Source organism: Ipomoea nil, unplaced genomic scaffold (genome assembly GCF_001879475.1).
Source record: "Ipomoea nil cultivar Tokyo-kokei standard unplaced genomic scaffold, Asagao_1.1 scaffold2036, whole genome shotgun sequence".
NCBI lineage: Eukaryota > Viridiplantae > Streptophyta > Magnoliopsida > Solanales > Convolvulaceae > Ipomoea > Ipomoea nil.
Genome location: NW_017618464.1, coordinates 6,263,089 through 6,279,730, shown reverse-complemented (window position 1 = coordinate 6,279,730; position 16,642 = coordinate 6,263,089). Strand labels below are relative to the sequence as shown.

At 33.5% G+C, this 16,642-nt stretch overlaps 3 protein-coding genes across 3 annotated transcripts; all 3 read right to left on the bottom strand.

Moving 5' to 3' along the window:
- Nucleotides 1-238: 238 nt before the first annotated feature.
- On the bottom strand, nucleotides 239-3,578 carry LOC109148123 (GDSL esterase/lipase At5g03610-like). Its single transcript, XM_019295907.1, has 3 exons — nucleotides 3,445-3,578; nucleotides 1,511-1,826; nucleotides 239-538 (listed from the first exon to the last, which is right to left on the bottom strand). Exons 2-3 carry the CDS (start codon nucleotides 1,821-1,823, stop codon nucleotides 312-314), a joined length of 540 nt encoding a protein of 179 aa, XP_019151452.1. The 5' UTR covers nucleotides 1,824-1,826; nucleotides 3,445-3,578; the 3' UTR covers nucleotides 239-311.
- Nucleotides 3,579-4,497: 919 nt separating this feature from the next.
- Nucleotides 4,498-7,460, bottom strand: LOC109148121 (GDSL esterase/lipase At5g03610-like). The gene is made up of 5 exons (XM_019295906.1): nucleotides 7,300-7,460; nucleotides 7,003-7,191; nucleotides 6,201-6,469; nucleotides 4,921-5,230; nucleotides 4,498-4,827 (listed from the first exon to the last, which is right to left on the bottom strand). Exons 1-5 carry the CDS (start codon nucleotides 7,367-7,369, stop codon nucleotides 4,613-4,615), a joined length of 1,053 nt encoding a protein of 350 aa, XP_019151451.1. The 5' UTR covers nucleotides 7,370-7,460; the 3' UTR covers nucleotides 4,498-4,612.
- An 83-nt stretch (nucleotides 7,461-7,543) lies between these two features.
- On the bottom strand, nucleotides 7,544-11,731 carry LOC109148114 (hippocampus abundant transcript-like protein 1). The gene is made up of 14 exons (XM_019295893.1): nucleotides 11,074-11,731; nucleotides 10,336-10,447; nucleotides 10,037-10,149; nucleotides 9,798-9,923; nucleotides 9,534-9,706; nucleotides 9,381-9,456; nucleotides 9,135-9,221; nucleotides 8,800-8,880; nucleotides 8,655-8,687; nucleotides 8,517-8,570; nucleotides 8,392-8,433; nucleotides 8,114-8,192; nucleotides 7,952-8,022; nucleotides 7,544-7,846 (listed from the first exon to the last, which is right to left on the bottom strand). Exons 1-14 carry the CDS (start codon nucleotides 11,248-11,250, stop codon nucleotides 7,733-7,735), a joined length of 1,338 nt encoding a protein of 445 aa, XP_019151438.1. The 5' UTR covers nucleotides 11,251-11,731; the 3' UTR covers nucleotides 7,544-7,732.
- Between the last annotated feature and the right edge of the window lie 4,911 nt (nucleotides 11,732-16,642).

Below are 16,642 nucleotides of genomic sequence, written 5' to 3'. Positions count from 1 at the left end.
TTGGGCCAACCCAGTGCAAATAGGGATTAGTGTGAGTATGTCCCATATGGAAAAATTAATCTGGTCAGCACTTTGCCCCCTCTAGTGGGATTAGTCTGAGTATGCTAAGGCTTAAAGCTATACACTATTTGTGTACTAAATGTATATTAGGTGAGATTGTGTGACATTGTATAGTATGTAACAGTTGTGATTGTTAATCATATATAAAAGGCTCATACCTTATCAACTTGAATACTTTAAAAAATCATTTGCTCCGCACAATTATAATACTTAAACAAGCTAAGTATTATTTTACAGAATTTCATCTCTATTTAATATTTCGAAGGTGGTGCTGAGAGTGAAAGGAGATTGGGAAGGGAAGTTTCCTGCAAAGCAGAATAAACAGCCATCCATCCTTGCTGCGATGGGTGAAACATATCCCAGAAGAATGCCATCTTTGGATTATCACACACTCTGTATTCCTTCTTTCCACTCTCATCAACCTCCCCACATTTACCAAGGCAACATGGCTGCATTTTATGTGCAAAACTACCATTCACTGAAAATTTTATGACATATATATATATATATATATATATATATATATATAGAGGCGGGTTCAGGTGCGGCAGTGTCTTACGGTGCGGTTATTTCTTACGGTGCGGCAACACCAATAGTTCACCAAATATGCACCATCAACGTTAGGAAATACACCACACAAAACAGAGTAAACAGAGCCCTGCTTCACCAAACACACACCATTAGGTGTGAGTAGAAACACCATACACTGTTCGGAAATACACCATTGGAGGTGGTGAGTTATATGGTGTGTTTTTTTGAGTCTGTGGTGTATTTTGTAATGTTTTATTACATTTCATTGGGGTGTGTTTTTATTACACTGTTGGTGCATATTGTTAACACTGTTGGTGTATTCTGGAATTTGACCGCACCGCCGCACCGTAAGACCCCGCCGCATATGAGCGCTCTTCTATATATATATATATATATATATATATATATATATATATATATATATATATATATATTACTCCATCTCTAATAAATATGTAGTCTTGCTATCAGCTTAACATATTGTTGGATCAAGCTAGGCTGGTGAAGGGCCAAATCCAGCAATTCAGCCAAATTATGCCGTGAAACCGTGTCCACATTATAAGGTGGATACGGTTTCAAACTGCAAGGTGGACACGGTTCCAAAACTGTTCATAATTATGAATATATAGTTCTAAAATTATGAACATAATTATGAATATATAGTTCTGTAATTATGAATATAGAGATTCAATATTGTGAATATGAAATTCAAAAATTATGAATATATAGCTTTATAATTATGAACATATACTTCAGTAATTATGAACATAGAACCATGCCCAGCATAACGATTGAGCAATTGATGGTTAGTGGGTTGTTGGACGGAGGCTTAGCTTGAAAGGACAAGTCCAACACCTAGTCTCTCGAATTCGTTACAAGCTATACCTTTTGGCGCAATGGTAAATGCTTGAACACATACCTGGGCGGTTGTATTGAATGTTCAAGGCGGACATGAAGGCGGCATAGAGATCAAGAATTACAAAAGGGGATCCATCGGTTTGGTCTTTGAGTTCCTCTATGTTTTGTTTTAATAGTTGGTTGTGAAACCTGGTAATGTTGTTTATTCTTTCGTCGCATGTATTGGAGTAATTGCCGGTAGTTAAAAAAGCTACTCCGGGTATGCATCCCAAAGGTTCCATTGCTGTCACTGCTACTTTAGGGACTCCCATCTCATGAATGCGTTTAAGGTTCAAGCTGAGCCTCTTGGTAAGCGTTTCAACAAAACCATCCATATGCTGGAAACATATAACATAACATATTCATTTAATATTGTACAAAATAATTTTATGGTAATTGAGTGGGTGGATCATGATTCTCATACTTAAGAATCATAAGTTTGATCTTTTTGCCCACAACGTACTCTTGGTCGGTCCGAGCCCGTCGCATAGGGTCTTTCTAAGTAAAGTTTACCTCTCTTGTGTAATTTGCAGACTATTACAGAAAATCATACTCTACCCGCTCGACCACCGCAAATTATGTTATGCATCCGTATGCACCATGCATGGTGCATATGGGTGCAAAAACGACGTCGTTTTGGTTAAAAGACGCACGTCCCACTTAAAAAAGAAATCGGGTTCGATTCCCGGCAATAGCATTTTTATATATCCATAAATTCATAACTATATATCCATAAATTCATAACTATATATACACAGTGAATGAATGAACTAAATATCCACAATGAATGAACTATATATCCAGAAATTCATAACTATATATCCATAAATTCATAACTATATATCCACATTGAATGAATAAAGTAAATATCTACAATGAATGAACTAAATATCCACAATGATTGAACTAAATATCCACAATGAATGAACTAAATATCCATAAATTCATAACTATATATCCAGAAATTCATAACTATATATCCACAATAATGTTATTGCCGAGAATCGAACATGAATTTTTTTTTTAAGTGGGACGTACATTTTTAGTCAAAACGACATCGTTTTACATCGTATGCACCATGCATGGTGCATTTGGTTGCACAGCATAACTATTGCTCGACCACCCAGCCCTTTTGGGCATCTCCAACTAATTTGATATTAAATTACTAATGCACCTTAGCTTACTTAGAAACCTGCCTTTTCCAAAATGGTTCTTTATGTACAGGCAAAATAACATTTTTGGCCCTTAAATTATTATATCATTTTTGAAAATTCACTAATCACTTAATTATATATTATGTTGCACTTTCAATCAGTATTATATAATTATGAAACTCCATTAACAAACTCTTTTTTATGAAGTTAATTTTGTTATTTAGGGTCCATTTGAAAACCCGTAAAAGACTTCTAGAAAATATTTTCCAAGTTCCCTGTGTTTGGATGCAATAGAAAAACACAGTCAACATAAAACACATTTTCCGTTGACTGGGGAGAATGTATGCATTTTGACAGAAAATGACTTCCGCCAACCGTGAAAGCATGTTTCCAGCGGAAACCAGACTCATGGGCATCCTTAATTATACAATTCTATCTATTTTCTAGAAAATGAACCAAAACACACCAAGACAGTTTTTCAAAATGCAACCAAACACGGGAAAGAAAAATATTTTCTAGAAAATGACTCATTTTCCAAAAATTATTTTCCGGGTTTCCAAACAGACCCTTAAAATCAATACCTATGATTAAAGTTTCATTCTCTTCATGTAATTGTCATTTTTAACCGTGAATGTTGATTCTAAGTGATAAATTAAAATAACCTCATATGTTAATAGAGCCGAATTTAACAATTATACATATAACACTAGCTAGGGACTAAATTAAAGTGCAACATAATGATAATTAAGGGGCTAGATTTGCTTAAATTAATTAATCTAAGGTGTTTATTTCAACCACTCACCTTTGTATATGTATGATAATTATAGTCATTCCCAACCGAAGTGACAAGAGCCACGGACGAAGTTAGGTCATGTTTGGTGTACACATTTGTTGGAGGAGTTGTTGCAGATAACTTATTTGTGTGGTCATGTTCGGCCCGTCAACGTATGTGTCAAAGACGCCACTCCCTCCGTACGCAAAATTCATCCCATATTGCTTTGCTTCCCCATCTCCTTTCCATGCTGCATAGGGCTTTGGGGATCCAATTCCTAGATATGAAGCTGATATATATAACCATAAAATTAAAATTATAAATTATTTGTGACGTTCTGATCTTAAAATAAATTGATAGTTAGATTACACATTTATATTTTATGTATTATTATATGCTACACAATTAGGGTTGACCTATGTAATCAGTGAGAATGCGACCATCGGACCATCTGCCGGAAGATTTGCCGGGAAAAGTCATACCATAGGGTTCCTCCAAGACCAAGAAGCATGTGTAGGTGGCCAATTACCAGTATCAGCATAAGAATCACAAAAAACAAACAACATTTTAGGGCCATTGAGGTTAATAACCTTATCCTCCTCCTGTGGTTGTTTCCAAGCAGCATTCACCTCTGAAATAATAGAAATTAAAGTAAAAATTAAGACATAAATAGGATAATCTCAGCCAAGTTGATCAGGCTGTTGACTTAACAGCTGATCCGTTACGAGTAACCTAAGCTGGTTTACACCAACTTGAAATATTAAGGTGAGGTATGAATGTATATATACCTGGGAAAAGTGTGGTTAGTGAACAAGCTAAGAGACATAAGAAGACGATGAAACAATCTTCTTTCTCCATAATGTATTAAATTGATGTTTTTTCTGGTTTTTATTCTGCTGCTTAGCTTGTACCTAAATTAAATTAAAGGTGCAGTTTTCTTCAAAAGTTAGAATGGGGAAGATGAAAGATGCTTCCTAGCTTCTCTCATTTGTTTAAACAACGTAGTACGCTGAATTGGTTTACCCAATAACATTGGATAAAGGATTAATATAATACGTGCGTACTATAATATTATTATAATATTATATATTACCACCTAAGAATGTCCTTCATATTGTATACAAACAAACAGTACATGCATATATATAGTTTTGAAAGGAAATTAAACTAAGACGTCATGCATGCATGCATGCATGGTTTACACAATAAGTTTATGGAGAGAAGATTTCAAAGCTAAGTGTACACTAAACCAGCCTTGTTGGGAAGGATGAATGACATCCCAGAAGAAAGACTGCTTTGCATCATCACACAACACATAATCTTTCCTTCCATTCTTGTCAACACCCCCGCAACCGAATTGATTGCTTTTGCCCACACAGCATGGCGTCAATGGATTCTCAAAACTTGAAATTCCTGTTATATATTTAAGACCATACATACTAGGTATCATCATCATCATCATCTAGGGTTTCATATTTAAGGTTTACCCTCAAAGTTGCAAATTACCTGGATGGTTTTCGTGTATGTTCAAAGCTGACATGAAAGCGGTGTAAAGATCAAGAACCACGAAAGGCTGACCCGCCGCAGTTTCATTGTTGAGCTTGTCTATACTTTGTTTCAACATTTGATTGTGAAACCTGGAAAGAGAATTCTCAACTTCACTGCAGTTTTGGTACGAGGTTGAGGCAGTGAATTGAGGCAAACATCCCAAGGGTTCGATCGCCGTAACACCCACTTTACCAACTCCCAAACCATGTAGGCGTCTAAGGTCTAAGGTAAGCTGTTGAATGATCTTCTCTGTGAAAGCTTCAATATCCTGTATATATACATAGTAATTATTTATGCTCAAATTAGTTTGTTAATTAGTGCTTTTTAAGCACTTTCACCTGAGACAATCTTAACCAACATATAATATTATATTTTCAGTAATTATACCGTGAAAATATAATATTTATTGACTTAATAGAAAGTATTATTTACTCCTTCCATCTTATTTTATGGGTCTAATTTGGTTAACCACGTATACTTGGGGTGTGTTTGAAAATCAAGAAAATTACTTCTAAAAAATAAGTCATTTTTTAGTGTTTGATTGCAATCCAAAAAACTGTTTCGGTGTGTTTATTTTATTTTCTAGAAAATGAGCAGAATTGTATAATTAAATCAAAACAAAATCACAGCAAAATAACCGGGAACCATAGATCACAACAAAATCTGGTGTCTTGGAACCAGTATGGCCGACTGGTTTTGATTCGTAAACTAGTAAGCCATACTAGTTTCCGTCGGGTAGAGAGAGGGTAGAGAGGCGTTGGGTAGAGAAAGACTTGAAAAATGACTTTCTCCGCCCACCCAACCCCACACACAAAAAAAGAAAGTTATTTTCTTGAAAATCTTATCTATTTTTTATTGACCAAAACATTGTTTTCCATTGACTTTAAATTTTCCTCCTTGAAGTTATTCACAATTTAATTTTTAATAATATTAAGTTTATAAAATTATATGTTTAATTTAGAACTACACTAAAAGTATTACTAAATCCCCAAAAAAAAAAAAAAGAACTAAATTAAAAAAAAAAATTAAAAAAAAAAAAGTACTCCGCTAAAGAAAATAAAGAAAGAAGAAATAGTTAATTGACTAAAAAATAGTAAATATGACAGATAAAATGAAACAAAAGAAGAAAAAATAATCACAGAAAAATGATTAGTTTAACCAATAAATAGTAAACAGACTTATTATTGTACATAGGTAGGGTGGTTAAACAAACAAATGTCAAATGAAAGTTGTATTACCTGTATGTTTCCGTTTTTGGCGACGGTGGCGTAGTCATTTCCGGCGACGGAGACGAGAGCAATGGAAGAACGTAGGTCTCGTTTGGTATACACATTTTCTTCAACCATTTGTTGGAAGAAATTTATTTGTGTCGTCATGTTTGGCTTGCTCACCAATGTGCTGAAGACACCTGTCCCTCCATAAGCAAAATTCATACCATCTCCTACTATTTTCCCACCAAATTCCCTCCATCTATATGGCAGTGGAGATCTTATTCCCAAATACGAGGCTGAACCTCAAAATAATTCATTTTCATGATTATTACATAATTATAATTACAAGTATTTAATTATACGTAATTTTTTTAATACATTCTAACTTATTTATATTATTTGTTCAATAATTATTTCAATTTTAATTGGGATAGAACTTGAACCGAAAACATTCATTAGAAAAAATTACAATAATGCATCATACACTCAAAAATTCTCCATATAATTACTAAAACTTAAACCTAAAAATTTTATCAAAAAATAAATAAATTGAAGAATATGCTAATAAATACTAGCTCACATAAGAAGAAAATTATATACTCAATGCTCTAAGATGGGGGACCAAATTGGTGCATCATGATTCTTGAACCTAAAGATCACAAGTTCGGAACTGAAACAAAATTTACTCAAGGCATCTTAAGTACTATTGTGGGATTTTCACGTCACCTAAAAAAAAAAAAAAAAACAACAACTATATATTCAAAGTATGTATTCTTTTTTTTCTTTTAATGTTTTTGAGGTAGTTAGACGGGAGGTTGAGAAAAAGCACCTATGTAATCAGTGAGAACACGACCGTCGGAGAATCTTCCGGTGGGTTCGCCGGGGAAGGTGATGCCATATGGGTCCTTCCAAGAGCTGCAGTCACGTCGCGGCCAGTTCCCCGTGTCTACATATGAATCTCCGAAAACAAACAACTTTGTAGGCGCATGCTTGTGTCTCCTTGCACCATCAACAACCTCTATAAATGAAAAAGAAAAAAAAAAAAAAAAAAAGATTTATTACCCCGAAAACATTGTAGTTTATCGAAACTCTTTATAAGAGATCCCGAGATGGTTATATGATATACCTGGAAAATTGGTGGATAAAGAAATGATGATGAGACACAAAAAGTAGACGAAACATGGTTTGCTCTCCATGTCTGCTTTCTGTATCTCTTCTGCTTGAAACTTTTGTACATTATGGAAATGTGGTTTTCTATGTTTCTTTTATAGAGTTATTATTACCGGCCACCTACTTCCACTTGTCAACATTTCCCTACCAAAGAAATTGATTTAAATTTTTTAATTAAAACAATATACAAAATATTGGTATACAGAAAAAGTTACAAAATATATCATTAAGTTTTTTAATATAGTGTTATCAAACTCGAAAAAGAACCCTATAAGGTAAATGTACCCATTTTCTTAATACAAAACCAACCAAAAATGAAAACAGAAGAGACACACTACAACATTGTTTTTGTTCATCTTTTGTTTTTCTTCTTGAAGAATGGTAGCCAGCTAATGGAACGAAGAGAGAAGAGGCGTTTCGGTGTTCTCTTCATCGTGTTCTTCTGAGAATTTCTTCCATGGTGTTTCCAGTTTTAGCGTGCATGCACAGCATAAAGCAACAGTCTGAAGCAAATTCGATCAGTGGGATGACAGAATACATTTCAGATAGGCAATCCAAACATACAGACCCCGGAAAATGATTGCGATTTAAGAGTGGGATGAGCTTACCATGCAAAAAGACGCGCATATGATGCTGAACCCCTTGCAGTTGAAGGGCGCTTTGTCAGACAAAAACCAGGCTGCAAAGACACGAACGAAGTGGTAAGCGTGATTACGTTGTTTGGAAATTGGAATGGCGGTATGAGCACACGAGAGGAAATTTTCACTTACTAGTCAGTGGACTCATTGCGATGGGAGATAACAAGCTCACAAGTGATTGTACACCAGCAACGAATCCCAGCATTTTGCCCTGTGATGGAAGAATTGAAGATAGCACAAAGGCAATATAATACATCATTATCGATTATAATTGAGCATATATAATATATAAACATAAATGTACAATCCAACTATCAGCTTAGACTTTTAAGTTAAGATGCAGCACATGCTTCAATTTGGTATCAGAGGCTCAGAACCACTATGTTATGGACTTATGGATATATTCTAACCTGATCATCCGAGCTTGATGCTCGGGATATTACAGCATAAATCTGTCACAAGCCAAAGTATAAAGGGAAGATGGGTCAATAACAAGCAAAAGAAATTCTGTATTAGTTTGGAGAACGATACATACAGCAGGTATAACTAGGATGTAGATGACTCCGAAAGATGCACCTATATAAGTCACCTGCATAGGCAATTCTTTGCAGTCAACTACTGTATGATATTAATTAGACGAGTAAAAACGGGGAGTAATTGGCAAAGAACATACCCAGGATGCCCACGCCAATCCATAAAGCAATGCCTAGTTTTCAAAGTGCATTATGAGATAAAATTCTTGAGATAAAGATGCACCAGGAATATAAATTTCAGTTGTTTACTCTGGTAATAAAGTGAAGATCTTAAGGGCATCTTACATATACTATTGATGCTAGCAACGCTATGCAGAGTATCACTTTCTCCCCGGCAAATGGATTGACAAGTGGAAGCACGACCATCTTGAAGAAATACAGAAAGAACACAAGTGAGTTGAAAAACGTCGATGCCATAATCAATGCTTACGAATGCATATACTTCATTTCATCTAGGAATAACTACAAGAAACTATAATCAATGCCTACGAATGCATATAACAAATTCCAAAATTATACTGAAACTGCAATTTGTTTAAAGAACGTGCAAAATGAGAGGACACCATATCTAGAAATGCTTTAAGATCTTTATACGATAGGAACATGTGCTCTGAAAGTACCTGAGAGACAATTGAACCCACTCCCACTGCCATCAAAATATCTGAGAACTGATTTTTGTCAAAACCAAAAGCTGCTTTCAGATAATGCTGCAGTGGTGAGAAAGTTTAGAAGCAATATATAGGAGTTAAGGATTTTTCTTAGATTAAATAATAAGAAAAAGTTCAATTATAAAGAGCCCTTTAAATGAAACCATCATATATACAACTAAAAGTAGATTTTGATCTTTTAGATAGCAAGGTTGATACCGGTAATACACTGTCGATGCCAGATATTCCCAGCTGGTAGAAGAAAGAAACCAGACAGGCACACTTTAGCGTCGGACTACAGGAAAAAGTAAAGCAAGATATTATTACGGAAGCCAAAACATTAGAATTTAGGAAGAAATTACTCGAGAATACCTGCTAACGACAACTTCTAGAGTGGTTCTCACACAGTAGCATTGCTCCCGACAAAACTTCTTCACCTTGCTCGGGCAGGGCAAACTTTGTTCAACTCCTCCATCCGGAGTAACCGTCTCCACTAGATGCAGTGCCATATAAAGCGGAACAAATATCAGCAGGCACAATGCAGCCTGAAGAAGGAAGCTCATTAAATTGTTCCGTGATATTAACAAGAGACAAAGGACAATTTAGAATGCTTGACGTGTTTGGGCATCAACACACCTGAAGAATATTGTAGTCCTCATGAAGAAAACGTGATGCGAGGTTTCCCAAAACATGGGATGCAGAAAAAAGGCCTGTAATCCAACTAAAAGCCGTCGCTCTATTAGTCTCATCGACAACATCTGCCTACAAGATTAAATTATAAAATTTATAACAAAAAAACAAAACAAAACAGTGTTTGCAATAAGATTGCTAATGACTTTGGCTTTGTTTTCTACTCAGAATTGTCCAGTACCTACCGCATAAGCAATTGAGATGCAGAAAATGCTTCCTTGGCTTATTATATAAGAAATTGTCTGCATCACATAGTAAGCATACACGAATCCCCTTGACTTGTTGATGGCAAGTAAAACTGAAAAAGTGAAAAACAAAAATAGGTGATAGACTTAACTTCCATGTAAGCAAAATCAAAGGGAAAATGACAAAATTCATATTGAACAGGAACCCATTCAGGACAAAAACAAACTAAAAATTTTGTTGCATAACACAGACAAGATTGATGTTCATTTTGTGGTACAACAAGTATAGGATAGTGCACCAAATGGTATAATTGTCGTAGAGGAGGTGAGGAGGAGAAGGGGTTTGCGCCCATAATCATCTGAAAGTTGGCCAAGGAATGGAACAACTACCATCTTGAGTACTCCAACAACCTACATGTGCAAAAGCATGAATCAGAAGCAGGGAGGATTCGAGCATAAAGAGTTTAGTTATGCAAAAACATAATCTAATGATATTAGAGCCTCTTTCACCAAACAAAAATAAAATGATCAGGAATACATTGCTACTCAAATTGCATTCTCCTTCCAAAGTTAAAATGTTTCAATAAACTCAATGTAATTAATTTGTTGCTCCCTCCATCTAGCTTTTATTGGAAAATCTGAAGTTCAACCAGAAATCTAGCAATTCATTTTGCTACAAATATTCCGAAAATTTCCTCAGTTGCTTAAACAACTTGAAATTAAATGCACTTATACCTATGATAAAAGGCATTTTACAAAAGTTAACATTAAATTTTCCAGGACACCACAACCACACTAACTACATATATAGATTTACATGTACATATAACATATTTCATGTCCCACAGAGAATGAATTTGAAGATCTTATATGAGAAGTAAAGAAAGTTTCATTTTTCACTCAATTCAAATCAAATCAAATCAAAGAAAAGCAAATGCCCACTTACAAAGGTGCAATCTTTATACATCCATGATCCATACACATACAGAGACATGTAGAGAGAGAGAGAAAAGAGAGCAAGGGAGAGTTGATAATACCGTGTGTTGAAGCCCATTGATGTAGGTGGATTGAGAGCAAGAAGACTGGCCATCACAGAGAGCATTGGTGGTTATATCAACCAGCATTGGCTTTGACATCTCCTCGGCAATCCAGTGAACACATAGTGGGACTAGCAAATGCACCAATGGCTTAAGCACTCTCATTCCCATTCTCATTCTCTTTCTCTCTCTCTCTCTCTCTGGAGTTATGAGAAGCACATTCAATCGCACTGTGAATGCAGCAGAGAGAGCAAAGGGTATTTGGAGGTGAAACTTGAAAGTGCTTTAATCAACTTTCTATTTCAGATGTAGTCCACTGCCCCAAGCTTATATGGAGATGTACACTACGCCTCTTAGGTTGTACACTGCCTCCCTACAAACTACAAATGATCGATGGCCTACCCACTACTGTGGCCGTAGAATTGGCAATTACACATGTGCCGCCGTGGCCGGCACTGCCACTGCTTCATCTTCTTGTTCTTGACTTTAAAGGTCTACAGTATATAGCTCAAAATATCAAGATTAGGGCAAAAAAATTTACTCCATATGCTAAAACTCTTAACAAACAAATTTTGGGCTTTCTTCTTATGAACAATGAAGCATTGGGTAATACGAAATTTGTTGTTTATTTTTTTCACAGTAAGTGATGGCTACCTAACTCGTCAGGTACGACACTTTTGGTTTTTGTTATACAAGTGAAAGAAAGAAACAGCAAATCTACTACATCAAACGGGACCCAGCAACGCACAGTGTATTGTTTATTAAAAAAAAAAAGGCTCTTTTGAGTTTTGAGGTGACCGTTCATTTAAAGTTTTTTTTTTTTTTTTATCAAAGCATCCACTTTTGGTCATAGTATTATTTTAGTATTATATTTTTTGTCATTTGTTTACAAAACAATTTAAATATTATTAAATATAATGACAGTTTGGTCATCAATTATGATTTTTTTTAAATAAACATAAAAATATAGTGTGTCAACCTACTTTGTATTTTAAAAAAAAATCAAAATGTCTTTGTATTTAACGATATTTTAACGATTTTATTGACGGATGATTAAAAATGGTTTTTGTCACAATAATAATAGGACTAAATGAAGATATTCTAATAAAAAATGACTATAAATGGAGTGTCATCTATAAATTCATGACAAAAAATGAAATTAACTCTTTTTATTTTGTCAGGCCATGAGGTGTCCAGCAAATTAATGACAAAGTGTTGATCAAATTAGTTTTTTCATATGATAGGACAGAGCTAGATTATGACCTTTTAAAAGTAGATACAAATCGAATAAATTATACTTTTTTTTTGAGAAAATAAATTATAGACTTAATAATCGCTTAATGTTGTGACAATTCAACCCACATGAATACATGATTACTGCCAACGTATTATTCTCAATAAATTAAAAGAATGGAGACATTATAATTCACGTTAATCACACTATAGGCCATTGTGTATTATTTGAATGCATCAATAAAACCAATTCAAAATGAGTTATTTTCATTTTTTTTTTAAATTTATAGGTCACAGTTCAATTTAAATTTTTTTATCAGAATATTTACTTTTGGTCCTAGTATTATTGTAACATAATCATCTTTGGTCCTTTATTTACAAAACAGTTTAAATATTATTAAATACAATGATATTTCGGTCATCAATTATAGCTTCTTTAAAATATATATATATATATATATATGTATATATATATATATATATATATATATATATAGCAAATCAACCTATTTTGTATTAAAAAAAATCAAAATGTCTTTGTATTTAATAACATTTTAACGATTTTATTGACGGAGTATTAAAAGTGGTTTTGCACTTTTGCAACAATAATGAGTTAATACTCAATATAGTCATCGACTATAGTGGATTTACACAATTTAGTCCTAAATGACTTTTTGTACTCAATTTAGTCATCGACTTTAATGATTTTATACAATTAAGATATTATTTCTAACAGTCAACTAACTGAATTTTTAACAAAGGACTAAATTGTTAAAACTATCAAAGTCGATAACTAAATTGAGCACAGAAAGTCATTTGGAACAAAATTAAGTAAAACCGTTATAGTCGAAGACTATATTGAGTCTAACTTTCACAATAATACTAAAACTAAATGAGAATGTTCTAATAAAATGAACAGGACTATATGGTCTAATGGTACCCGGGTTGGACTTCCATGTGGAAGATTGTGAGTTCAAGCCTTAGTGGAGGTGTTATTAGCTCTATAATAGGGAGATAATAGTACGCGCTTAAGCGCGTGTGGAGAAAAAGCCTGACGCGTCTGTTTAGCTTCATTTTTTATTTTTAATTTTGGTTTTTTTTAGCTTCATTTTTTATTTTTAATTTTGGTTTTTTTTTTCTCCCCTCCCATACTCTCTTTCCTAATCACTCTTACATTATCCCCTAATTCTCCCCAACTGATGTGGATGCTCTAAATTCAGAACCAAAAATTGAATTAACTCATAATAATATGTTGGCAGTAATCACGTGCGTTGAATTATCACAACATTAAGCGATTATTAAGTCTATAGTTTATTGATTTGTATCTAGTTTTTAAAAGTCACAATTTGTCAGCCCCTCCCCCGTACATTGATTCATTGCTTATCTAATATATTTACCTGTTTTGGTTCTAATTAAAACCAAAACCAAAAAAAAATGGCAATTTCTGTTAATTGATGTTTTTCTAAAGTGCTTTTTAGATTAGTTAACAAGCATAGCGTTTAATATTTTAAACTTTATTTTTTATTTTTGACATACAACATCAGTTATATCGTGCACCATGGTGAACATAACAATGTGCGCCCAGACACAAAACACGCACGTTTCATGCTGACGTCACTACGTCCGTCCGAACAGACCAAATCCCATTATGTTATTCAGTTAAAAATTTATGTTTATTGTGTTATGAGTTTATGTGTATTTAGTTATGAGTTTGTGTATTATGTTAACCAAATTCCATTATGTGTATAAGTTAAAAGTTTATGTGTATTCAGTTAAGAGTTTATGTGTATTATGTTAACCAAACTCCATTATGTGTATTCAGTTAAAAGTTTATGTGTATTATGTATTATGTTAGATTATGTGTATTCTGTTATGAGTTTATGTGCATCTGAAACAGATGATTTTTTTTAACAACTTAACAAAATGATGTCGTTTTGGGAGGCGCAGGGCGCACAGTGCTATGTGGGCCCTGGTGCACGGTATAACGATTGTAATATTTCCACCATCGTAAAATTATAAAATTAATATAAATCCCCAACCAAGTTAGTCAGGTTGCTATTTGGTAACCACAATGTTACAAATTCGACTTCCAACCCAGTAAGAGCGACTTATTGACTTTCGTATAGTCCTTTATCGACTATGGTCACAATGCGAGATTTATCTAGTATACACCCTCAAGCCGTGATTACAAATTTCGCTCGTCACTCAAAATTAATCTAAATTCGGATTAGACTCGATATAAAAACTTAGTTTAAAACTCTTTAACATACTAATCATGGAAATTTAAAACAAAAAAATTAAAAGGAGACATGTATTAGCCTTAACGTTTTTTAAATTTTCATGAGATTGCAGCATACCCCACAAAAATGACAATTTTTGACTTAACTTTTTGTATAAAATCTTGTTACAAAGTGATGTGACATGTGCCATGTATAATCATTCTTCATATTTATAAACTAATTACTGCATACACCCCACCCATTTTATGTGTCTAATTCAATTAACGATGATATTTGACTAAAATTAATTTTAAATTAATTTGTTATAGTGTTAATTTTAATATTAACATATAAAATTTATATATTTAGAAACTACATTAAAAGTACTATTAAATAAAAAAATTAAATTTTAAAATAATTTTAAAAATATTAAAAAATAAATAAACAAAGAAAAATGAGTTAGTTTAACTAATACATAATAAATAGGACATGTAAAATGTGATAAATGGAGTATTAATTAACATATGTTGTCACAAGTTAATTAAATAAAATTATGTCAAATCGTAAAAAGAAATTATTAACAAATTTGAATCCATATATATAACAATATTGTAATTATATTTCTGTGGTGATAAAAAGGTATTGGGGCAATGTTTGGCAAACCTAGTTGAAGAGGTAGATGGAAGTTGAAAAGTAGCTGAAAACTAAAAAGTTATAAGCTATAAGCTGGAAACTGAAGAGCTGTTAACTAGTTAGTTATGCTTAAAAGTGTTTTGGTAAACTTAGTTTTTTATAAGCTGATAAATGTAAAAAAAAAAAAAAAAAATTAAAAAATAAAAAACTAAAAATGACATTTTCATATTATATCATTTTTATATTATTAAATATATGAGATATATTTAATTTATTAAAAAAAGTTTTTGTTTTTATAATATATATGAGATATATATTAAATTAAAACAAAAGAAAAAAAAAAACAAATTGGTAAGGGTAAAGGATGTCATTTATTTATGAACGGATGATTGGAGTTATAACTTTAAGGAGTGACTGGGTGGTGAAAAAATTGCGGAAGATGATGAACAAAAATATAGGAGAAGAGAAAAAGTCGAAGGATTTTATTTGGAAAGAGTAAAATATGCATTTGTTTAAAATAATAAGGATAAAGATGAAAAAAAAAAGTTAGGAAGTTCCTGACTTATTTTCAAAATAAGCTCTTATTTTAAGCTACTAGCTTATTTTGGGAACATTACTAGTGTGAATTTTGTTACAAAAAGTACTATGTTATATATTTGTTACTAGATTGGTTTTGTTGTGTAGCTTTTATAGTGCGATAGTGCATTTGTAGAATGTGTAAAAAGATAATGATAGAGCATCCTCAATAGCATTAAATTTTTTGTGATTTTTGAGGTGTCACAAGAAAAAAAAACACATATATTCGCGCGCCCAGTGGGCGCGTGATATGCACGCGCCTGTGGGCGTGAATATTGCGGATCACGATGTTTTTGCCTACTTTTTCGTAGCTCGCAAAGCTTGGTGAGGAAAATTAATGTTATTTCTTATTGTAGATCACGATGTTTTTGCCTATTCATTTACCCATATGTGCAATTATCTAAACTCTGACTACAAACTCCATTAAATCTTTTTGATTGATCACTTTTCCAACATGTACTTAGTTCGTTTTACCAGCCTTTTCACTACTTCTGCTCGCCTTTTCACCCGTTCTCCCCTTTTTTTGTTCTTAGCCAGGTGTAGGCTATCATGGTTGTTCTTCACTTTGGCCTTCATTCATTAATGTATCTTCAATCCAACCACCTGATTCCAAAGTCTTTCGTAAACTCCTTTTACAAGGAAGCGTGGTTGACTTAGCACCAACTCATTTTTTAGGCCTGCAGCCAACCCAACTCCAAAGCATATTGTTGACTCCTTTTACTAGGAGGTGCGATTGACTGAGTGCCGACTCCTTTTACAGGCATCTAGCCAACCAAACTCCAAAGCATTTTGTCGACTCTTTTTACAAAGAGGCACGGTTGACTGAGCGTCGACTCCTTTTACACGGATGCGTTGTCGACCGGGCGCCAACTCCTTTTACTGGCCCCCAGCTAACCCAACCCCAAAGC